Below are 25,378 nucleotides of genomic sequence, written 5' to 3'. Positions count from 1 at the left end.
ACAAAGGAGCATGGGAGAGGGGTCCTGAGCCAAGGAGAAGCCACACATCCACAGCGGCACACAGGGGCTGGGCAGCACAGCAGCGTGTCTCCAGAATGCCTGGTCACAAGTTCACTTCCCGCTGCAAATAAATAAGCAAATACGACAATCCCAGAAGACAAATGGGACTGCCAGGACACATGCATTAATAGAAGCCAATACTGGCAGGCCTCACACACCCTTGAGTATGTTTTCACTGACTCATAATAACAAATACTTATTACCATTTACTAGGCGTTGGGCACTGTGCTAGGTTCTAAGGATCTAGCAATGAGTAAGACCCAGCGCCCACTCACAGCATTTGCAGTCTGGCGGGGGACAGGGAAGCGTAGGGAAAGAAGCACATAAGATATTATATACTATTGACCCAATGGAAGAAGTGAGATTCACACAGCAATGACGTTGACTCAGGAACCCAGATTTGAGCACCCATCTGTTGTTTTTCTTACTCTTCCTGAAGTCTCCTGAGATCACTGCAGGCTCAGTGAAGAAGGCACCCCAAACACCATAATAAGAAATCTGGACTCTCCACTGAGGGCCAGGGGGAGCCATCACATATTTTTAAGGGGGAAGTTGCATGGTCTGATTGGGATCATGAAATGGTCACTCTGTTGGCCATGGTGGTAGCAGTCCCTAGAGGTAAGGTGACAGGTTAGGAGGCTAGAGAATGTTTCTCTCCCTGAAACAAATAGTCCTGAGCCTCCAAATTTTTCTTTCCCAGGGTTTCCCAGTTCCAACTGATAAGCTAAGAATGAGACTAGGGAGTATCATTTGTTTTCACAAGACCGGGAGCAGGAGGGAGTTGAAAGCTTTCTTCCTGGTATTGTTCACTAGGGAAAAATTTGGTATCTTCTTACAGAGTTGGAGCTCCCCACATAGAATTCTTTAGACAAGAACCAGGCAAACCTGGAAAACTTGGAAGTGAGCAAAGTAGGTAGTGAAAGGGAAGATATGAGCCAGATTCTAAAAATCCTTGCCAGAGACTTGCACTCAAAATGAAATGGAAAGGGGAAGAGAAAAGCAGGTACTGACAACCTCCATTCTCATCCTTGCCCTGATACTTGCCCTCCAATAACCCATGATCCAGCCAACCTGAACTGCTTCACAGACATGTCCTGCTACCCTGGAGCTCAATGTCTTTGCTCGCACTGCTCTTTGCCCATAACGTTATCTCCTCATTACACATTCTCAGTTGCCCCCCTTCCAAATGTCTGTCATCCATTACAGCCTCTATGATTAGTGAAAAAGTCTTGCTTTGTCTGATGGACTCCAAGACCACTTTATTTCTCCTCTGGTACTTTTCATACAGTAATTTTTATTATATTATTTTATACATATCTATCTCCTCTACTAGATTGTATATTCCCTAAGGGTGGGAATCATTCCTACTTAGCATTTCTTCTCTCAATAGAAACTTGCACAGAGTGCAATCGATATTGCCTAAGTGAATTTATGGACAGTGTGGATTGTTAGTTTTTATGAGGAATAAAGAACTCACTAAAGGAAACTTACAGAAAAAAAAAAAATAGTTATTCCTTGTCCAAACCCGCAAATAACTTTCTCATCCATCTCAGTTACTCTGACAGCAACCAAGCTGTAGACAACTTAGTCAACATTGCCATCTAGTGGATATTATGGGTAATTATTTAAACCAGAACCCCTATACCTTCCCAGTAACATTTTTTTTGTTGATTCTCAGAGCTGTGCACAGACTGTGTTCTCCCATTTCTATATCCTTCCCAGACCACAGCTCAGTTAATTCCACTCCATAAATTATTCCATGGACACTTAATACATTTTCCTTAGCCTTTTTTACTTTTTTGTTCCAATTCTCTGAATATATCTCCAAAGTCCTTGAAAGTTTCTGAAAGTTCTCTAAAAGTCTCTACTGGGCGGGCGTGGTGACTCATGCCTGTAATCCTAGCACTTTAGGAAGCTGAGGCGGGAGGAGCGCTTGATCTCAGAAGTTCGAGACCAGCTTGGGCAACATAGTGAAACCTCATCTCTATCTTAAATATTTTTTTAAACATTATAAAAATAAAAATCTCTATAAAAGCCTCCATCTGTTTTTGCAACAGTAACATTTCATACTGTTTTTCTAAATTATTTCAAATGAAATTTTATGTTTTTAGAAGAATTAGTGAGGTAGCCTGAGAACTTAAATACAATTTATGGCCTTGTTTCCAAGTGTTTCAGAGTTCAGACAATAAACTTTTAAAACTTAATCCACTGGCAAATTGTTGGTTGGCTGCTTTAGAATTTAAACTGACCTTTTCAAATTGGAAAAGGGGACAGCAAGAAAGAGGAACTCAGAAAATAATAATGGCTCATATTTTATAGCTGTTTGTGGTTTGTAAAGTGGGTTTGTATCATTTCATTCGCTCTACCAACAGTCCTGTGAGGACTTACAGTATGAGGCTTCCCATAGCACAGATAAGCAAGAAAACCTCATTGATGAAAAGTTATTATACAATGTAGTATTTAGATTGGTGCAAAAGTAATAGCGTTTTTTGCCATTACTTTCAATGGCAAAAACCGCTATTACTTTTGCATCAAACTAACAGAACAAGAGTCATGCACAAGTTTTCATACATTGTTCACGACATCACGTTTGGTCTGAGTGCTCATACACATACACAACTAAATAAATTACTGATGCAATATTTTAAGACAATGTTGATTTTAATTTGCCCATAAAAGCAATAGAGAAAATATTCCCGGCCAGGCAAGGTGGCTCATGCCTGTAAACCCAGCACTTTGGGAGGCCGAGGCAGGTAGATCACCTGAGGTCAGAAGTTCGAAACCAGCCTGGCCAACAAGTTGAAACCCCCGTCTCTACTAAAAATACAAAAATTTGCAGGGCATGGTGGTGGGCGCCTGTAATCCCAGCTTCTCAGGAGGCTGAGGCAGGAGAATTGCTTGAACCTGGGAGGTGGAGGTTGCAGTGAACCGAGATCGCGCCACTGCACTCCAGCCTCAGCAACAAAGCAAGACTTTTCAAGAAAAAAAAAACAAGAAGAAAAGAAAAGAAAGAAAATATTCCCAGTCCAGGAAAATACAGGCTGGTCTTTCCCAGGCCTTTTCTTGACTCCATACCTTTGTGGTGGGTGTTCCTCATTCCAGAATGTTCTAAGTAGGGAACGGTGGCCAGCTCAAAGCTGAAAACCATGGCCTGGCCCATGGTGGGAGGAGCGGTATCTAGGATAACAATTGGTCCTGGACTTTATGAAGGGTCTTAAAGTCAGACATTTGATATTGTCTATAAATGAATGAGACCTATTTTCACAAGATATACCAATAAGGTGAAGAAGTTGACATTCTTCATACAGCTTTAAACTTAGATCCCATTATTGTTCCACACTGGTCATAGCAATATTTTCTACAATCTTGCGAAAAGTACACTTACATTGCACTGTATTTTGTATGCTAAAAGTATTCATTTCCACATTTTTTATCACTGTTTTGCATGTTTTCACGTGTTACTCATTTTTCTATTCTTTTTCTGAATTCTCCCAGATCCTCGTATGTTTTCACGTTTTAGTACACAAGGAACATCAAAAGTTGAAAGTGTCCCAATCCCTTGCCCACCTTTCAGCAAGTCTCTCTTTCTCCCTTTCCCAGGTGCTTTTCTTTCTGAAGATCTTTGTTACTATTTAACTCCTCTTTCGCAACACCACTGACATTGCACCCGCATCGCCGCGGGCCCACTGTCTGGCTTAGAAGGTGCTCCAGAAAGACCCGCGGCGAATGGAGAAGACAAGCCCAAAGCCTGGAAATGGGTGGCGGCTGCAGGGAAGGGGGTTTTGATTCCATAGGATAAAAAAGGACTCCAACGGTCTCTGCATTCAGGAATGGAGCGGGCTGAGGGGTGCGGTGGTAAGACCCCATCATTAGCGGAGTGCAAGCAAAGCCGCACACCTCCTGGGTTCGGGCTGGGGCGGGCCGCGCGGGCGCGGGAACGAACGCGTGCGGACTGGGAAGCGGGTCCTCCAAGTCCGAGCGAGAGCGCCGCGGAGGGCGAGCTGGCGGCAGGGCGCGGCGCGGGCGTGTGCGGCACCACGGGACAGCGGCCGGCGGCCCAGGGGGCGAGGCGTGCTCGGGTCTATTCCGGGAGCGGCGCTGAGGGGCGGGCGCGGGCGCGGGCGGGGCGGGGGCGGCCGGCGAGCATCCTGTCTGGGGGAGGGGACCGCGGAGAGCGCCGGCCGCTGGGCGGGCCTGAGAGCTCAGCGCGCCCGCCGCCACCAGCCGCGCCGAAGCCCCCGCGCCCTGCGGCCCGCTCCCCGGGGACCAGGCCGGCGCCATGGACCGAGGCCGGGGTAAGAGGGGCCGTGACGCCCGCACTTGTTGCTGCGCCGGGCGAGTAAGGGAGACCGGGCCATCTGAAGCCGGAGAGGAGGAGGGAGAGAGGCGGGCGGTGGGGCGGGGGCTGAGGAACGCTCGGAGGGAACTGGGAGACGCGGCGCTGGTGCACAGGTGCCTCCTGCTGCCGGGACAACCCGGTGCGTGTCAATGCCTGTGTCCTGGGGCCAATTCGCCTCTCGCGTGTGAAATCAGAGTTTTCGTAGGCTAAGGATTTGTAACTTCATAAAAGATCCCCCTCTAGATGCCGGAGGACAGCGAGCTCCTCTGACCCCATTCCACTCTAAAGGGGAAAACAAGGTTTCCAGGTTCAACTCCCTAAACACCCGCCGTGGGCAGTCCCTGGGGAGAAGCCCCAGGAGACCGAAGTTTGCAGCTGCCTAGGGCATTGGGAGAAGGAGGAGCGCCGGGAGCAGGCGCGCCTGTGCATGTGTGCGCGAGGGAGGGAGGAGGCGGGGGTGGTTCTATCCCGGACCAGCTGTGTCCTCTGCCCAGGCCCTCCTCTCTGGACCAGCGACAAAGTTGGACTAGATGATCTCCAAGGCACCTTGCTGACTCTTTTCCAGTGTATTTGGTAGACGTTTCACAGAAATGGAGGGGACTTACTGGAATTGAGATTGATGTGAGCCCAGAGGGCAGCATTGGTAGGGGGCTAGCGCACATCTTTTTCTTTTTGTTTTGTGTTGTTTGAGACTGAGTTTCGCTCTTGTTGCCCAGGCTGGAGTGAAGTGGCGCGATCTCGGCTTACTGCAGCCTCCGCCTCCCGGGTTCGAGCGATTCTCCTACCTCAGCCTCCCGAGTAGCTGGGATTACAGGCATGCGCCACCACACTCGGCCAATTTTTGTATTTTTAGTAGAGAGCGGGTTTCACCATGTTGGCCAGGCTGGTCTCGGACTCCTGACCTCAGGTGATCCGCCGGCCTCGGCCTCTCAGAGTGCAGGGATTACGGGCGTGAGCCACCGCGGCCGGGAGCGCACATTTTAAGTAAAGGTCTAGACATGGCCTTTGGCAATGGCCAAATTGGCATGTGTGTGTCTGTAAAGAAGTGGCCTGCGGACACGTAAACAATGTCAACGACTGGGAATCAGAACCCCAGGGTTTCAGTCTGCACCTCTGGAATCCAAAGAGATCACAGGTATGAAGGCACTAGATAAACTAGTGAGTGCTGTGCCAACAGGCGAAGCGTTGTTATTGTTAATAATGGAAAATTCCTTCCCCTCCCCACGATAATCCCACACCTCTCCCCCATCTGCCTGTTTGCTGTGCTGACCCCCAAGGGAGAAAAAAAAGGAAGGAACAGGGGCATGGGAGCAATTAGGAGGCACTGGGGCAGGGATGCGCCGGGAGCAGGTGTGGGGTAACCTCCCTTACTCTTACACGGGAAGTCAGGCTTGGCGAGCTCAGAGGGCCAGAGGGGACTCCTGGCTTCCAGTTCAACTTCACCTGCCCCTCCCCAACACAAAATACTGCACTAACCTTCTCCTTCAGGGACTGGGAGGGGCAGGCAGGAAAGAGAGGGGGCTTCTGTATTTGGTTCTTTAGCAACTGAGGCCTAGATTTGTAAAGCAGTTCTCACCTGTTAACTGATTTCTAGGCAAGTGTGCAGAGTGTACATCAGGGAGGAAAAACAGAGAGAAGAGGCACCTCTCACACCCCTCAGTCCTGCTGTTCCCACCTCCCACATCATAGGTCTAAAGCAAATACCACCATCCCTCCTCCCCTTTACACTCCTACCCGCCCCCCACCTCCCCCACCTCTCCACCACTCCCCTCCCCACCAGTTTTTAAATAGCACCCTGTCTGATCTCCAGTACAAAAATCCATACCTAGGCCTACCCAGGCTTGTGGAAAGTGCACTGTGTCATCTTAAGACATAGTGACAATAGTTCACTTCACTTTAAACGCTTGGTAACCAACACCTCCATGTCAGAAGGCTGCCTCCAGAGCACTCTTCCTAGGAAGTCAGACTTCCCGGGAATCCCTTGGTGCTGAGAGCCTAGGAGGGCTCTGACCGGCTCTCTTCCTGCAGGCTTTTCTAGCCTACTATCTTCCTTCACACCTCTTGTCACAACTTTATGACACAGTTATCGTCGTAGTTAGTGTCGGCCTCCCTACCCGGAAGTAAGCTTCAGGAAGGCAAGGAGTGGATCTATTATGATCAATCTGCTGACACCGCGCACTGAGGAGCTCCAGCAGTGGTTTAATTAGTAAACTACAACACACTTTATAGTGCAGCTCAAACTGATTACTTGTACAGCAATACTTAGTAGTATTCTCTTTTTAAAAATGAACATTGCTGTACAAGTAATCAATTGGAGAACGGTAGTAAGTATACTCAGATCAGTTCTTGGTGACCTACAAAGGCCATCTCAAGTAAAGTGGTCTTGTGGCTGGGCACACAAGATCAGTTTAACTGACTAGATCCTCAGTTCTCTACTATGATAAATAATTGCAAACACAACTGTGTTATGAATCGGAATGCAAAATCTGCATGCATTTTTAAGATAAAATGTGACTTCAACAAGTATTCCAGGCTGGGCGCGGTGGCTCACACCTGTAATCCCAACACTTTGGGAGGCCAAGGTGGGCGGATCACTTGAGGTCAGAAGTTCGAAACCAGCCTGCCCAACATGGTGAAACCCAACGTCTACTAAAAATACAAAAATTAGCCGGAAGTGGTGGCGGGCGCCTGTAATCCCAGCTACTCGGAAGGCTGAGACAGGAGAATCGCTTGAACCTGGGAGATGGAGGTTGCAGTGAGCCAAGATCAAGCCATTGCACTCCAGCCTGGGCAACAGAGAGATTCTGTCTCAAAAAAAAAAAAAAAGTATTCTAGCAGACCTTTCTTGTACCCCTGTTCCCAGACAGGTGTGCACTCTCTTCTGTCATCAGGGAAGGCTTAAGAAGCACAGGTCTCATTTCAGCCTCCTGCCTACCATGTGTCATGCCCAGCTGACTGGGACTGTCATGCCCAGCTGACTGGGGAGGAAACCACGCATCAGTATTCACGATAATAACTGAAATCATCAAACTCTTGACATGTGCCAGGCACTGTCCTCAGCTTCTTATGTGGCTCCTCTCAGAACAACCCATAGGATGGGGCCTATGAGCTGGGACTATCATGAACCATACCTCAGAGGAAAGCAGGCTCGACTTGGGTATTAGCCAGCGAGGGCTGCAATAACAGAATACACAGACTGGGTGGCTGCAACAACAGAAATTAATTTTCTCACAGTTCTGGATGGTGGAAATCTAAGATCAAGGTGCAGTCAGGGTTAGTGTCAGGTGGGACCTCTCTTCCTGGCTTGTAGGGACACTTTTTGCCTTGTCCTTTCATGGCTTCTCTGTGCATCCAGAGAAAGAGCTCTCGTGTCTCTTCTTCTTCTTATAAGGACACCAGTCCTATTGGATTAGAGCTCCTCCTTACCACCTCGTTTAACCTTAATTACCTCCATAAAGACCCTGTCTCCAAATACAGTCACACTTGGGGTTAGGGCTTCAACATATGCGTTTGGGAGGGACACAATTCAGTCCATAACAACAAGCTTAGGTCACTGACATTAATTTGCTCAATTATTCATTCCCCATGTGAGACACAGAGCTGAGGTTCAAACCCAGCTGTCTCCATATCAAAGTCCTGATCTTAAGCTTGCTGCTGACTGCCTCCTTGGTGGCAGATGACCTGCCCAAGCCTTAGAGCAGAACCTAGATGCCAAATCTTCCTGCTTCAGGCCCCAGATATCTCCATGGCACTTAAGCTGCACTATTCAGATATTTCATAGCAATTGCTGCTAATATACTGAGCATAAAAAGCTCAGCATCAAAGTCAAGTGACTTGAGAATGGAAACAAACTTGGAAGGTAGAATTTCTCTTCTAACAGGATATGTGTCTTCCCATGGGGGGAGAAAAGGATTCATATAACACAGTAACAGATATAAAAACCACTTAAATAATAATGGCAATCCTTCCAGAGGGTTTCCTGATTCACAAATACTAATCAAAGAGAATCAACCATCAGGCAAAGCCAATGTCTATGGACACCACCTTCTACAGGACAAGTTAATTAACTCTCTGTCCCTATCATCTCCCACATCATACATGTAAAGCAAATAATGCCACCCACAGATGAGGATAAATTATGGATACTGATAACACCTATTTCTTGGATTTGTTATAAATAACCTACAAATAATACCTAGCATAGGGGATCCACTCAATAAATCCTGGCTATTGTAATAATTGCAATTTTTTTTTACCACACTCGTCATTAATAAGACTGCTTTATAGAACTTCACTTTCTTCTTCCATAAGCTACTCCAACTCTCATGTTGCTTTTTGAGTCCCTGCTCTGTTTTAAGTACTGAATTAGACAGCTTTGTATACAACTCAAAGACAGGGAACAGGTTATAATCTTGTTTGTATCACGGTGATCCCTTATGGTACTTGTCTCTTGGAAATCCACTTATGACCTTTAATAACTGGACCACTGTCCAAACGACATTTCTGAGAGACCGAAATGTTCATTTTCTGTTATATATTCTCTCTATTCAAGCCTACTGACTGTGGCTATGTCATCACAGTTTCGCTTTTGCGAACTTTTCATTCTTCTTGAACCATCATCTCTTTAAGGCTATGGTCTGAATTTTTTCCGATTTTTTTAAATTTGCCTTCTTAATGTCCAGCATTATGTCTGATCTCCCAGGCTCATGTGGAGTGATTGATTTTCCCCAAGGTTCCTTTCCTTTCCCCTTCACAACTGGTTCTTTTCAACTACTGCAGTTCAACTACTCCTTCCTTTCCTGGCCAGACTTCTCAAATAAATGGTCAGCAACTCCTCCCGCACACTCCTTTCACCTCCTGGGGCCTCGTTTCCAATCACACCCTCCACTGAGAGCCCTCTCTGAAGGATCACAAATGGCTTCCACTTCCATTGGACCAAGACAGGAGTTTCTTTTGCTGCATTCTGTGTTCTTGGGGAGATCATGTTGTCTACTGGGCAACTCAAGAAATGATCTGATGTTCTTCTTTTCATGGAATGACATTTTCATTGCTCAACAGATGATCTAAGAATCCATTCTGTCTGTGTCTTGCCTCTGTTAAACCAGCTTTTGAGATCCAAATTAGGAAGGCCATGTCTTCCCTACAGTGACCAAGCAGCCTGTAGCTAATCCATGAGCTCCCCTGCAGTGACTCGAGACCCAACTTCCGTCCCCAAGGCTGTGAATTTCCATGCAGACATACCTCTTCCCTGACATCCAAGTCATTTCCTACTCCTTCTATGGTAAGGGTCTTTTGAAAGGAACCCTTATCCATATTCGAATCATCTTTTTGATCCAAACATATTTCATGAGGTCATCCTTTGTCAGTGTTGGGACTCAGTGGAACTGAGTGGTTCGGAGAATGGACAAACTTGGATATGAGTTTTGACTGCAACTTTTTGTATGACCTTGGGCAAGTCACTTTCTCTGACCCTTCAGTGTCTTCATTTGGAATGTTATGGGAAAAGTAATACATGTAGTCTAGCACTCAGAATTTAACCACACTCTGCAATGGGTGTAAGTAGTCATACGGGGCCATATGACTTAACTCTGTTCCCTGTGGAGGCTTCTCCTGGTCACTGGGCACTGCTTCCATTTCTTTGTCTCCTGCAGAAGCTGTTTGGCTTCTCCACTTTTGTCAAAGTTTTGCCAGCCTCTCCCTCAAATATCAGTTTCAAACTCCCATTTTCACATGAGTGAGCATCCTGCCAAGTAAGTTCCTCCCTCCCACCCTCTGCCAAGAACATATCGTTACTCCATTCTCATCTTTGGTCCAGAAAAACAATCCTGGTTTTAGATACCATCACCTTCTCATACCCTTCTTAATCTTCAAGAAAACCTCAGAACCAAAAAAAAAAGTGAACCCATCTGTGTGCAACACCCCCCACCAAACCCCAGCATTTTCCTCCTTCCTTTCCTGGCCAAACTTCTCAAACAAATGGTCAGCAACTCCTCCCGCATACTCCTTTCACCTCGTGCAGCCTCATTTCCAATCACACCCTCCACTGAGAGCCCTCTCTGAAGGATCACAAATGGCTTCCACTTCCATTGGACCAAAGTCTAGCCTTGCACCTCCATCAAATCCCATCTCCTGGCCTCTAGCTCTGTTGAGCCTCTCCTCCTTTCTGATGTATTCTCCTAATTTGCAGAGATGGGAAAATCACGGATTTGGGGGTCGAATAAGTCTAGGTTAAATGACCACTGCCTCATCCCTCCAGGAAGCCTTTTCTGCCTTCTCCCTGCCCCATCCCACTGTTATAGGTGCTCATAGCCTCTGGGTCTCTCCCACACTAAGACAAGTTACCCAACCAAGTTGTTTCCTCAGTCTGTAAAGCGAGAAGAATGGGAGACTGAAATGCAGTCACATTTGCCCAGCTCCCAGTGCCTGGCCCATAGTAGGTGCTTATTAATTGTTATTTCCCATCTTCTCCCACTTGCTCTATCTTCCCTGTTGCTCTGTCTCTTATCTTCTTGCTCTGTCTTCTTTAATGGCTCTTGCCCCTCTCTCCCCTGATCTCCTGACCACCTCAGCCCTCTCGCTATACTCACTCCTGTGAAGAAGCAAACCCCTTTACGTGAGTAACTCTCAGATGTCCATCACCAGCCACAATTTGGCCTCCAGTCCCTCATGAACTCCTGCCTATAGTACATTTCCATTCCAAGATCAACTCCGCCTTTGGGTGACCCAGTTTTGAACTCATCTTATTCACCACCAAATCAGATGACCCTTCCTGTTTCTCTTTTTATGCTAACAACTCAACCACATGAGAAGTTATTGAAGGAAATGGGGGTGTTTGTGAATAAGACTAAAGTTGAAGGGGAGACATGGAATCAGTTCTCAAATTCGTTGTCCTGTAGAAGAGGTAATAGAAAGTTTCTCCAGAAGGAAATTAAACAGAGGCCAGTTTGGACTCAATCTAAGAGAAGCATACGAATGAAAAGAACTGTTCAATGGTAGAATACAAGTTGCCTAGGGACATAATGAGTCAAAGTTTGAGTGGCCACTGATCAGGGAAGCCACAGAATGGCTTAATATGTAGCTTAAGGACTACTCTCACGTAAAATTCAAGAAGCTTTCACAGCTTGAGCCTTTTGCACACTGCAGAGAACAGGACTTCTAGAAGTGTATGTTTCAACCTAAAGCATTCTTTTTTTATTTAAATGTACAGTATATTATAGCTTTTAATAGGACTTATGAATCATCTATGCTTAAGGATGGAATTTGGGGAGACCGCCTGATGCAATTAAGGACAGTTATTTACAGCTATTGGTCTGATTATGCTTAAACCCTTCAGTGGTTTCTCACTGTTTGTAAAACATCAGCTACTGTCCTTGTGGTGCCTCAGGCCTGCCCTGTCTACTCTCCGCCCACTTTGCCAGCTCGCTTTGGACCCCGCCTACCTCTTGCCCTGGGCTCTTCTCACACTGGCCCTGCTCCTTGCAGCTTTGAATATTTTGTGCCTTCACCTGGTTCACCCTTCCTCTTCCTTAGCTCACTGCTCAAATATGACTTCCTCAGGGCAATGTTTCCTAATCTCCCAAGGTACATGCCTGTTTTAGATGTTCAGAGCACCCTGCACTTCTCATGAATTGACATTTTCACAATCACAGTTCACTGTGGGCTTGAATTAGCTGTTCATATGAGCTCTGTTGGGGCAGGGCTCTTCTCTCCTTGCTCTCTGCCCTTCCCCCAGGACCTAGTGTATTGCTTGATGCATAGTAGGTGCTCAGTAAATGTCTGTTGAGATGATGAATAAGTGAAAGTGAGAGTACAAAACTCACGGAGTAGAAGTTGGATATGGCCACTTTAGTAGAAGTTGGATATGGCCACTTTCAACTCCAGGATTCTCCACGTCAATGATTCTCACTTTAGGGACAGAAATGTAGACTTCATCATTATCCATCATTTCCTTTGCCTTCATCCTTTATACAATCAAATCCCAAATCCTGTTGACTATTATTGGGAAATATATCTTGGATGGCTTCTGTATCCTGTTGCCTCGGATAGGAGCTTCCTGTTTCTGCTCTTGCCTTCTCCAGCCTGCCTTAAGGACCACTCCCTATTTATCTAAAGCAGTGGTTCTCAAAACCAGCTGGGCTCAGAATCACCCCCGTGGAGCCTACTGAAAATACACCCACAAAGATTTGATCAATGGGTCAGAGGTTTGGGAATCTGCTTTTTTTTTTTCTTTTTTTGCAAATCCCCCAGGTGATTCTGATGTTCACACAGGGTGATAATTACTGTTTTCATGCACTGCTTTTATCTTGACCCTTGACCTTGCTCAAACACCTGCTTCTAGTTCTGTCTTTCACACTTTTCAAATGAATGGGTCCCTAGGATCTGGGTCTGTTACCCGAAGCAACCTCTGAAAGCATGAAATGTCTCATTTTATCTTTAAAAAGCCATACAAATTTTTTATTAGCATCCATAATATATCTGACCCCTTCTGTCACCTTCTCAAAATATCTTTGTACAAAATGGACCTTCAGAGATGCATTGTGTTTATCTTGGCTTCTCCTTCCCCTCCCCTCCCCTGCCCTCCACCATGGTCTCCCAGGTGATATGAACTCCAGCCTCCAATACATATCCCAGCACAGAGTGCCAGAATGGAAATGGTTCTGGACATGGAAGCAGAACACCTACATCTAAGCCCTGGCTCAGCCACTCACTTCCATGTTATAAGAAAATACATTTTTATAAAGTGTTTAACTTTTAGAAGCACTTTGACATTCACCAGTTATCTTCATTTCAGCTTAGCTTGATGTGCTTTGTGCAGAGGCTGGGCAACCCCTGCCCATGTGATCATACACGCTGTCATTTAGCAGCCGTTCACGGTGTGGTGGGGGGCGGGGGTTGCTATGGGCAAGAAGGAACCTGTGTAATGGGGGACTCATCAGACAGAGAATTGACCCACTAAAGTCTATTTTTCTGGAGACCCTTCCAGTCCTGAGTTTCTCTTCTGTGGCATCTCTTGACCCTGGTGATGGCGCTGTGAAGTAGACAGCAGAGACATTCTCCCCATTGGACAGATGCAATAACTAAGGTTCAAACAGGTGGCTCTGCTCTTCCCCCTTCCTGAAAGATGCAGCTTAATGTCATCTCCCTGCCACATCCATCTCTAGATCTCCCCTGACTTTGGGTTACCACCACCCACCTCAGACTGGGCTTTTAGAAGTTTTCACCACACTCGTTGAAATATCTGTTTTATGTGTGTATGAGTCCTGAGGACTAGGACTATCTTCTGTGTCATATTCCCAGTGTCTAACACACAGCAAATGCTTAATAGTTACAGTCGAGTGTACTTATTGCTGAAAGCCCACCATGACTCAATAGATACTGTCATATTCCCATTTTATACATGAAGAAACCGAGGCTTTGAAAGGGCTATTTATTTATGCAACCCAACTCACCTCCATACCTGAGTTCTTTACCATTGCTCTCCGCTGCTTCTCCATGAATGTTGGAGGGTTATACCCAGGTTAGCTATACGAGGGACTTGCTAGGTAAAATGGGCTAACTAGGTAAAGATTTCTAAGTGGGGACAAGGAGGGTGCCAAGAAGACGAGGAGGAAAAGGGGGTCTGAATAATTCTAGGGAACATCCTTTATCAGTGAAGGGGTATAGCCAGGCAGCCTGCATGAGGTTTTATTTCTTACCCTTCACATTCTTCCCACTGTGGCCCTTGGAGTTCTGGTATTCAGCATTCATGAAGCTCTCATTCTCCTGGAATTAACAAAGAGGCTGACCCAGGAGGGCCCAGCTGGGGTCTATCCTCCATCTAAATTCCATTTGGGGAATCCCAGCCTTGCCCTAAGTAGGGAGTGAAGGTGCAGAGCTGGTCTGGCATGATTCTTCTCCCTGGCACAGCTGTCAGGCTGTGGCGGAGGCAGAATGTGGCACCACATTGCAGTCATACCAGTTCTAGGGAATTGACCGACAGCACTCCTCACAGGAGGCAAACTTGGGGGCTTTTTATAGCCTTCTAAGAACCTAGAGGAAAACTGATCTCCTGAGAGAGAGAAATGGAACACGTGCCTTTTCCAGGCGCCATTCCCTCAACTATGTAGTCCCCAGATGCCTGCAGTTCAACTTAGGGCAAGAGTCACAGCTAAGTGAGTAGCATAGTGTGGTGGAAGCAATTCACTTCCGGGAGATAAGGATCCTAACCCAGTTCCTTTAATTCCCCCTTGGGCTTCAGTTCCTTCACCATTAAGGTTGAAGTATTATAGTGCAGGGACCTGCAGACCTCATCCCAAGGGCAAAATCTGGCCTGCCACCTGTCTTTGTAAAGAAAATTTTCTTGGAACACAGCCACACCTGTTCATTATATATTGTCTATGGCTACTTTCTCACTAAAAGGACAGAGCTAGGTAGTTGAAACAGAGGCCAACAAAGCCTAAAAATATGTAGCATCTTATCCCTTATAGAAAAGTTGGCCAACACCTGGATTAGGCTGTAGAGAGATTGGGAGTGTCTCCCTGGAGCACTGTGGTGAGAAGGATTCTGAGGGTGTGTCCAAACCGAGGAATGAAGCACTGTCCTTAAACCATACGAGAGTGTGTACTCAAGAGTAGTGTTGGGAGGACCCCAGAATGCCATTTACCAGTGTTTTTCAAACTACTTTTGGCCTCAGAAACCTTTTGCAAACAAAATCTTAAGCAACGGAGCTGCTATGAGTGAAGTGGGAATGAGAACACTGAGCACAGCCCATTCCATCCCTCTTACTCCCAGGGCAGTACCTAAGGAAGCTATGCAGATCCCATAGGCTTCATCAGAAGAGCATTAGGAAACCACTTATCTAATCCTATCTCATTCATTCTCCAACTGGGGAAACAGGTACAAGGAGTAGTGGCTTGCCTACGGTCACCTGACGGGTTCCCATTTGGCTTTCCACATGTCACTAATGTGGTTACCAGGTATCAGCAGAACACAGACATATTTCTGCTGGGAAGAAAGCCTATCCATTGGCTTTGCAGGGCCTCAGGGCTGCCATTAGTGCACGGGTGACCAGGGAGTGCCCTTGCTGACCTGGAGCCCACCTGGTTCAGGGGTGGGACTTGGCCGGGACACATTGTTGATATCTACCCACGTTTCACCGTGGCCTAGTCAAAGTTTTAGAGAATTTTTTTTTTCTGACAGCACCAAAGCCAAAAGAAGAAAATAAAAATTAAACCATATATATTTCATTGATACAAAGATATATTTTTTTAAAAACTCAGAACATACCTTACAATTGACATCTTCATGTATTTGTTTTGTTCCCTTTTATTTTTCAAAAAGCTGTTTGTTCAATATGAAAATATCTTCAAATCAGTGGTATCTTAGAATGGAGAAATTATGATAATTTATACTAAGGCTTTCTTTTGAAGATGGAACCAGATTTATTCATTTGTAGAATAAATATTTACTCTTCCTGCCCATTCTTGTTGGAGGGTTTGCTGAAAGCAGATCCTGCTGATGCAAAACCAAGGGGGATTTTTTTTAGCTCCACTTGGCCCAAAAAGAAAACTGATCTCCTGGAAGTGTGCCAGGAAGCCAGAGAGCCTGATGGCTTTTCCTCACTTCCAGCCAGCAACCAGGTGCAGCTCTCAGAGGTTCCAGAGAGGAAGCTCAGGGTCCCTGAATCTCCCAGTGTGGCAGAGAAAGTGAAACTTGGTCACCGATGCCTGGAACATGAGGTCATATCTAGTCAGTGTCCATCAGAGAGAATATATAAAGGACCAGAAGTTTCAAGGGACACTTCCTAGCCAGGAGTACTGCAGAGATGGCATTCCAGATGGAGAAAATCATGGAAAGAAGAGCCCAGAAGCGTGCTCAGAAAGCAAAGCGGGGCAGCATGCCAAGAGCCCAGAAGAGCAGGTGGAGGTGAAAAGGGGCCTCCATGTCCTTCCAAAGAGTAGGGCCGTATTCTCCCAGTCGCTAACTGGGTGTGTCCCTGTCCTTAGAGGTTGTGTGGCTTGCAATCTGTAACTAATAATAGAGACAGGAGAGTACAAGAACTGAGGTCTCTGGCCGTGGTATCAAGTTGCCTAGGGTTTGAATCCTGGCTCTACTCCTTTCGTTTAACCCCCTGAGTTTGTCTCTTCAACTAAAAATGGAGATAACAGTCTCCTATCTACAATGAGGGATCATTGGATTCATATAGTAAAAGCACTCAGCACATAAGAAGCAGTCAACTTTTTGAAAAAAGAAAGCAAATGCCTAAAACTCAGGTTTAGAAATGACTGCCTTTCTTAATAAATTAGAAATTTATCCAAGTTATCTCTCTGACATTTTCACTCTCGCTCCTTGCCTGCCCATCCTGCAAAGGGATGGTGTTATAGAGACACTGGGGATAAGCCACAGGGAGTGCATGGAGCACGTGAGGATCTTTCATCATCTGTGTCACAAAGGAAAACTGGTGTCCTGGGCCCTGGGGAGCAGTGGATGAGTTATGAGCAGGAAGAGATTATGATGTGTTGCAATTTGGGGAAATTATTAAAGCCAGCAGTGAGCTCACATTAGAATGGAAAGGGAGAGATTGGAAAGAGGTGGCCAGTTAGGAGTTACAGCAAATATCTCAAGTGAGCAGCAGACTATAAGACCAACTCACCTTGATGTTTAAAAGCAGAAATACATAAAACTTTAAACTCTTCCACTTTGAGTTAGGTTAATTATACACGATTGTTAGTTTAATGCAGAAGCAGAGAGATATTTGGGGCATTTCAAAACTCAAAACATCCATTTCCATGACTTTTGATCAACATTTTCTTGGATCCTCAACCCCAATGATGGAGGCAGGAATCACCCCAGGGTCTCCTAGAGCCTATTCAGGGGTGGATTCCTGCGGGGAAGGTTCATGGGGGGCTGGCCCAGAACCAAATCCAGGTTTAACACTGAATGGTTTCTGCAGGTGAGAGGGAAGCAAAGGAGGGAAGACTTCCTACCTGGGCAGACAGTCAGAGTGGCCATCTGAGCTCAACTTTCAGCCTCCCACCTAGAATATCTAGTCTAGGCCCTGGTCTGGTTGATTTCCTTTCATCACTGACAACCGCAGCAACATTAGTAATCATAATGAACCCTTACAAGCATGATTCACATGCACCTGGCTTGATGCATACAGTCTTCATACATTGTCTCCCTTTCTTCTTGCCACAACCCTTTGAGGTAAGCACTCATATTATCTCTGTCTTACATTGAGAAAACAGGCTTGGTGAAATGATGAAACCTGCCTGGGTGAGGGAAGCCAAATCCCAGGTTTGATGTTGGGTACGTCTCACCTGGGTTCACAATGCCACAGCTACCCACTGTACTGACTCCTCCCTAGCCTTCCTGATGAGGGACTGTCCCACCTGGGCTTTATCCCTCTTGAAAGGGATACCTATCTGCCTGTCTTAGTTCAGATTGCTGGAAAGTTATTCTATACAGTAAACCTAATATTGTGGTCTTGGAACTGTCACTCCTGGTCCATTTCTGCTCCCCCAAAGCCCCAGTTCCCCAGGGAGCACATCTGCTCCACCCCTTCTGTTCTCCCACTCCCCAAGAGCCCTTCTGTTCTTGGAGACATCTGTCAAAGGCAGAATTCATGAGGCCTCCCTAGTCTGTGGTCCTTCCTGTGAATTCCAGGTTGTCGCTTAGCCCCTCCTCAGTGCACCTGCTGTGTACCCATTACTGTGCTGAACACTGGGCAGATACGAAGTCAGGCATCATCTCAGTCCTCATGGATTCACAGTTTAGTGGAGAAGGACATCGAACAAGTCATCTACTCTGGCGCATACAACAGGGGAACCTCCCCTGTCCAGGAAGGCTGGATCAGCCTCCTGGAGGAAGTGGCTTCTAAACCAGGAGGTAGCAGTTGGAGAACAGGTTATGCAGAGGAAATACCACAAATAAACCGCACCAGGGTAGGGTCTCAGATATTGCAAATAGGTCAGAAATAGTAAAAAATAATTTTTAAACTCTATTGAATAGAACAAAGCTAACCACATACTCCTATTAGTGTAGCCTGTGGCATCTGTTGATGATTTTTCTGATTTCTTGATCACACTGAGGTTTCTGCAAGCCAATTGTCCACCTAATCCTTTGCCTTTCTGACTGAGGTGCTATTCAGTCTCTTCTGAATTCCAAATGAGTTATGTTGTTTGATTGGAAGTGGGAGGTAAGAGGATGGCACATTTATATTAATCACAATTTACCAATTTACAAAACTTCAGTATACAGGGTGCTCCTGCTTCTCACCAGCATCATCAGCCTTGAGTCTCACAAAAGGTCTGTAGAGGTAAGCAGGGCAGTTATGATCACCCCACTTTGATGTTGAGGAAATTGAGGCTCAGAGACACACAGCGACTTGCCCAAGGTCACACAACCAGTAAGTGTGGAGCTGGGGCTTGAGCCCTGAGATTCTGGCTCCAGTGCCTGTGTTTTCTCCAGAGCACCAAAACACAGTGCACTGTGGGATGTGGAAAGTTTCCAACCCTGGCTCCTGTGGCCTCTGGCAAGTTTAACCTTGCTAGGCCTCAGTTTCCTGCCAGTAAAACTGGGATAAGAGTTCCCACCATATAGGGTTGTTGCAAAGAGCAAATGAGGTAACAGGCACTGAGTGTTAGGCACAGAGAATATTCCCACAATGGCATGTAACAGTCAAAATGAATGAACACGATAACAAGCAGCAATATGGATAAATCTTAGTAGCATAATAGTAAAGAAAAAAGTCACAAAAGGTTACCTATAGCACTATATTCTTTTAATAAATTTTTAAACTAAAAATTTAAAATAATTTCGGGAGTACATCTGGGTGTACTAAAACTATATACAGGGGAAAGCAAGGACATGGTGAATGCAGCATTCAGGATGATAGTGAGATTGGGCAGGGGAGGCAGGAGAGCGGGATCATAAAGTTAGATGTAAGATATTGTCAAGATCCTGGCTTTTGCTTTGAATGGTAGGTTCGTGTGTGCTTACTCCATTATCAAAAATAATTACATAAATAACTAAAAATGTGGCATGCATGGGCCAATAATGAGAGTATCTTATGAAGCAAGGATTCGGATTAATTTTTGTCCACCTGAGGTTTTATTTTTATTTTTTTAATTAATTAATTTATTTATTTGAGATGGAATCTCACTCTGTCACCCAGGCTGGAGTGCAGGGGTGCAATCTTGGCTCACTGCAGCCTCTGCTTCTCGGTTCAAGCAACTCTCCTGCCTCAGCCTCCCAAGTAGCTGGGACTACAGGCATATGGGGTTGTTTGTTTGTTTGTTTGTTTGGTATTTTTAGTACATGTTAGCCAGGCTGGTCTCAATCGCCTGACCTCAAGTGATCCGCCCACCTCAGCCTCCAAAAGTGCTGGGATTACAGGCGTGAGCCACCTCACTCGGCCATGAGATCATATTTTTAAAGAAGTAAAAGTGCAAGGCACAGTACCCATCATATAGGAAGTGTTCAATGCATGTTGGCTGTTATTATTGTATAGCTTTATTATTATTGATTATATAACCCACATACCCCTAGTCAGAGGCTTTTCTGTCAGCCCAGAGAGATTGGTGAGATGGGTCCCCAAACTCAGACGTCTCAAAAGCAGAAATCCCCAGTCCCAGTAGGCCTCAGGCCAGACATCCCATCTGGTGAATGAACAGCAGTTGGGGAATGGTCAGAGGAGCTTACTACTGGCTCCAGCAAGGTCTGTAGGTAAGAGACGCCTATGAGAGGAAGACCAGAAGGTACGCTAGTGCTGCGATTGAAAGCTTAGGCTCTGGAGTGAGATCTAGATTTGAATCTTAGCCTGCCAGCTGCGTGCCTTTAAACAAATGACTGTGCCTCTCTGAGCCTCACCTGGCTCATGTGTAAACAGGCAAAAACAGAACCTACCTCACAGGGTCATTATGAGGAGTGAGGTAATCCATGCAAAATGCTTAGCACAACATCTGGAACATCACTTTAGCGCTTGAAAATACTACCTGCTTTTACCATCAGGCATGCCAGATTACTCCCTGGGACTACGCTGCTTCCCCACGCCGTTGGTGAAGGAGACAGTGCAGGACGCTGGATGCGGAAACAGCTGCCATCTTGTGTGAGGAGTGCGCGTGTGTGTCACAGTTTTCCACTTCCTCCTGGACCCATTTCCTTTGTGAGCTCAACAGGGAGGAATCCGCAGACAAAGGAACAATTCTGGGAGAGCCCAGTCCCACAGCCAAAAGCTGTTTCCTCAGAAGCGGGTGGCCTTCCCCCACTCCCTCCTGTGTGGTCTGGAAATGGCTTGGGGAGAAGCAGCTATGGCTTCCGTGGAGGCCCAGAGCTGAGAAACAAAGTGCCCCAAGTAACGGCCCTCCTGGTGGAGGACGGGAACCTGGGCAGAGCTGATGCGAGGAAGGCCATTGAGGATGCGGGGCTTCCCTGAGCCTGTCATCCTAGCCTGACTCCTGGGAAGAGTGGCTCCCAGAAACTCCCTATGACCACCCTGTCTTCCTGAAATAACTGTGCGTCGAAGAATGGTGCTCTACCATCTCTAACAATAATCCCTACGGTTTACCAGCCTTTTCCCAGCCATTCCTCATTTCCCCCTCACACAAACCTGTGCATGGGCTTTCTAAGCCCCTTCTTACAGACGAGGAAAATGATTCTCAGGGGGTTAAATAACTCACCCGAAATTACATACTGGCAAATGGGAGGAGTTAGAGCCCAAACCAAGTACTCCAAGTCCCAAATTCTTCCCACTATTTTTTTGCCTTCTCTCTTCATGAATGTTTCTGTGTTTCTACCCTGTGGAGTCAAATTTGTACTATTCTCTTCAGCATAAGAGGATATTCAGTTTCCTGCAATCGCTGTAATTAACACACACAAAAGTCTTCCAAGGTGACCTCACTACCCCTGCCCTCCCTCACACAGGGGCTATATTTAACTCTTGGAAAGCACTAAGACTGAGGCATTGGCTTTGCAGCTGGGTTTTTTTTTTTTTTTTTTTTTTTTCTGTCCCTTTGTCATTCTTTTCCAGCCTGCATGTACAGTGGGCTTCCCTGTCCAAGCTGGGACAACAGGAAGTGTTTGTCTTGGTGATAAACAATGCGAGTCCAACCAGCGCCATCTCCTTCTACATTCTGCCCACTGTTTGGCCTTCACTTGGACTCAGAGAAGTGCTTGTAAATTCAGAGGAAGGAAGGGAGATGTCCTGATGGCCAGCTGGGTAGATTTGCAACAACTTGAAAGAGTCTGTGGGCAGGGGAAGGACAGATTTCTCAACCCAGGAAGTGAAGGGCAGTTCTGCCAGCCTCACCTGAGGAGCTGGTGACCTCTCTGCAGAGTAAACCCAGATCTGGACACAGACAGAAGAAGCATCCTGAGGGAAAACTGGGGGAGGCATAACAACTAGATCCTCCAGTATTCTCGTTCTAGCATGCTCAGTTTCCACATGTGTAAAGGAGCTAATCCACCTTATTGTAAGACTTAATTTATGGGCCGGGCGCAGTGGCTCACGCCTGTAATCCCAGCACTTTGGGAGGCCAAGGCAGGCAGATCACGAGGTCAGGAGATTGAGATGATCCTGGCTAACATGATGAAACCCTGTCTCTACTAAAAATACAAAAACTTATCCAGGTGTGGTGGCACGCATCTGTAGTCCCAGCTACTTGGAAGGCTGAGGCAGGAGAATTGCTTGAACCCGGGAAGTGGAGGTTGCAGTGAGCTGTGATCAGGCCACTACACTCTAGCCTGGGCAACAGAGCTTCCATCTCAAAAAAAAAAAAAAAAAAAGACTTAATTTATGTAAATAATACATGTAAATCACTTAAAGCAGAATATGTCTTATAGTAGTAATGGAAGAGTAATGGAGATAGCTAACATTTACTGAGAGCTTACTATGTGCCAGACTCTGTTCCAGGCACATTCACATGTGTCGGGGCCTGTTCCCACTGGTGAGGTAGATATGCTCACGTTACTAACGGTGTACATGAGGCACAGGTCGTTAACATGAGTGCCCCAGAGGTACACAGTTTGGAAATTGGGGAACAGGAATTAAACTCAGGTGGTTTAGGTTGCTCAATATCTGTTATCATTATTTCTCAATGTATATGTTAGAATTAAAATCCACCAACTACAAAATGTGCATCACTAAATAAATTGGCAACCGTATTCATGTGAGGGATACAAGTTCAACAAAATAGAGCATTTGGGAGCCTAGCCAAGTGAAAAATTGGGCTTCTGCTTCCTTTTAAGTACTGGGGGTACTTTTTGTTGCTTGATTTTTTTTTTTCCAAGCATCTCTTTACCATACTGAGCCACTATAAGGCTAGACATGGTTTTAAAATCACACTAACTAGCTGTTAGACTTTATCAACTCTAGAAAAGAAAATAAAATTTGCTCCAATAATTTATTGTTCCATGTATACTTAAACATTTGCCCTGTGTTTGGTACTAGCCAAAGCTGGCAATCTTCCTGTACTCAAGGAGCTCAGGCTTAAGTTGGGGAAAGTGACCATCATCAAAAAATACATAAGTAAATACAAAATCTTACCATGTGAAGTGCCACAGGGAGAGATACTTGCTGCTACCACGACATAAAATGGGGGGAGTAGGTGCAATGAAGAGGACAAGGAAGGTATACCTGAAGAAGTCAGGATTGAGTGGAGAGCTAAAGAGGATGTTACTGGCTGACAGGGGAAGGGAATTCTGATAGGCAAAAATAATAGCTCATCAAAGTCCCTGAGTTAAGAGGCTGAAGAACAGAGTGTGAGGACAGCCTGGAAGGAGGTGTCCCTAGAAAGGCCTGCAGGGGCCAGGCCCTGTGCCTCACGCCTGTAACCCCAACACTTTGGGAAGCTGAGGCGGGCAGATCACAAGGTCAAGAGATCAAGACCATCCTGGCCAACATGGTGAAACCCTATCTCTACTAAAAATACAAAAATTAGTTGGGTGTGGTGACCCACACCTGTAGTCCCAGCTACTCAGGAGGCTGAGGCAGGAGAATCACTTGAACCTGGGAGGCGGAGATTGCAATGAGCCAAGATCGCACCACTGCACTCCAGCTTGGCGACAGAGCGAGACTCTATCTCGAAAGAAAGAAAGAAAGAGAGAGAGAGAGAGAGACAGAAAGCAAGAAAGCAAGAAAGCAAGAAAGCAAGAAAGCAAGAAAGCAAGAAAGCAAGAAAGCAAGAAAGAAAGAAAGAAAGAAAGAAAGAAAGAAAGAAAGAAAGAAAAGAAAAGCCTGCAGGGTTTGAAAGTCACAGGAAAGGCTGCTCTTCCTTTCCTTCATCCCACCCAAGCACTGAGCTCACATCTGATCAGCATACTGCTTTTCTTTCCAGGGTGACTTGCCTCACCACTGGTACAGTGGGTCATACCCCACTAATATGCTGGTTTGTTAAAACACAGTATGCAGAAAGTTCTTTCTAAAATAATGATCAGAAATGTTCAAAGTAATGCACTGGTTCTTGCTCCAGAACAGGAGCCTTTATGAGATGGAAATTGGGTCATTTTCCTTTACATAAGAAAGGAAATTTGAGCAAATCAAAAGAAAAATTGTAGGCCCTTCATAAAACCACAGTCTCACAGTGGTCTTTTTCCATTTTTAAATGGTGCTAGTTGCATTTACTCTGACTTTGAAAACAAAGAAGGATAAGTTATCTTCGTGATCTCTGTAAAGAGGCTGGTCAAATAGTGAGGTGGGGAAAAAAGAAGATGTATATTTTCCCACTGCTTTGCATTTAATGAATTTGTAATTTGCAAGCTGTTTCCAAGCATTTTTGTACGTTCCAGAGTCTGAAAGGTACACAGGAATGAGATCATGAGTCCAAGTGCCAGCACTGGGCCCAATTTGATAGGAGCCAATGCAGGGTTTATTATTCTTGTGGCTTGCTGAAATTTAATTACTTGTCTTTTGTTATGAACTCATTATCTTTGCGATCTCTAAATAAATCTGACCTTCTGTGCGCTAGTGTCCTTACTGGCTGCGATAAATACCTCTTGCTTAAGGTTTCACTCAGGCTGCATCAGGGATGTGAACCAGGTAGCAAGTGGTAGTACTTTTTATTGGTAGCTTAATTTCTGCTATCTAACATCTTATTTTTATTTCAGTCATGTGAGGAGAAGATAGAAAAATGATCTTACTCTTAGTTGGGTACTCACCAGGAACAATAAGCACTTAGCAGTCTAATCTTAGATATATTTTAAATAAGTTTCTAAATTTATTTGAAAAACTTTTTTGCAATCCACAGAATAATTATCCCTCATCTTGGGTTTCTAAGCCTGTCTGTCTCACTTAAAAGATTGAAAACCTATAAACAATGATTAGTCCATTTCTTCCTGTTGTATCTTTTTCTCATCATTGGAATTCACTGTACCTCCCTAAGACTCAACTAAACCAAGCAAGATAGATGGAATTTATTCGTGGTTCTAAATAAACTGGAGATATAAAGACAGTTCTGTTCTGATGCCCAAGTCTGCCAAGAGCAAAGACACGAGAGGGGGACAGCTTGGGAATTGGGAACGAAATTTTTCCTGACTAGGGACAGCAGGGACCCAGGATTCCTGGATTGTGTTATTACCCTCTGTCTAGAGGATATTGTCTCCTCATCTTGCATGGAGGGGGTCCTTGGAATGTGGGCACCCAGAGGGAAGGGGCTCCGCCAGCTCCTTGTGCCACAGCCATCCCAAGCTCAGTGTCAGGGCCAGAACCATGAATAGTTCACAGGATGAGGCTTTCAGAGTCCCACCATGCCCTCTTGTCCCCATACCTTCCTCCTTTGTGCCTACCACTGCACCTGAAACTCCACAGGATTGTTACAGATGAATGAAGACAGCAGACATCGAGTGCCTGAGCACCAGACACATCAGTTCATTTCATCTTCACCATGACCTTGGAAAGCAGCTACTGTGATCACTCCCACTGTTTGCAGGTGAAGAATCAGAAGCTTAGGAAAGTTTAGAAGTTTCCCCCAGAGGCCCACAGCTAGAAAATGACAGAGCTGGGAG

The 25,378-nt window shown here is 45.7% G+C and overlaps 1 protein-coding gene across 2 annotated transcripts in view; it reads left to right on the top strand.

Annotated features, from left to right (window-relative positions):
• Nucleotides 1-3,875: 3,875 nt before the first annotated feature.
• Nucleotides 3,876-25,378, top strand: part of LOC105466893 (actin filament associated protein 1 like 1) — a 66,537-nt gene continuing 45,034 nt past the window's right edge. The window contains exon 1 of one of the 2 annotated variants that reach the window (XM_011716060.3): nt 3,876-3,915. In XM_011716060.3, the coding sequence (XP_011714362.2) occupies nt 3,891-3,915 (25 nt within the window). In that variant the 5' untranslated portion in view covers nt 3,876-3,890. Of the gene's footprint in view, nt 3,916-4,216; nt 4,356-25,378 lie in introns of those variants that run through there. The other variant, XM_011716061.2, reaches the window with a different exon arrangement.

Source organism: Macaca nemestrina, chromosome 6 (assembly GCF_043159975.1).
Source record: "Macaca nemestrina isolate mMacNem1 chromosome 6, mMacNem.hap1, whole genome shotgun sequence".
Taxonomy (NCBI): domain Eukaryota; kingdom Metazoa; phylum Chordata; class Mammalia; order Primates; family Cercopithecidae; genus Macaca; species Macaca nemestrina.
This window is presented reverse-complemented; position numbering and strand designations above follow the sequence as displayed.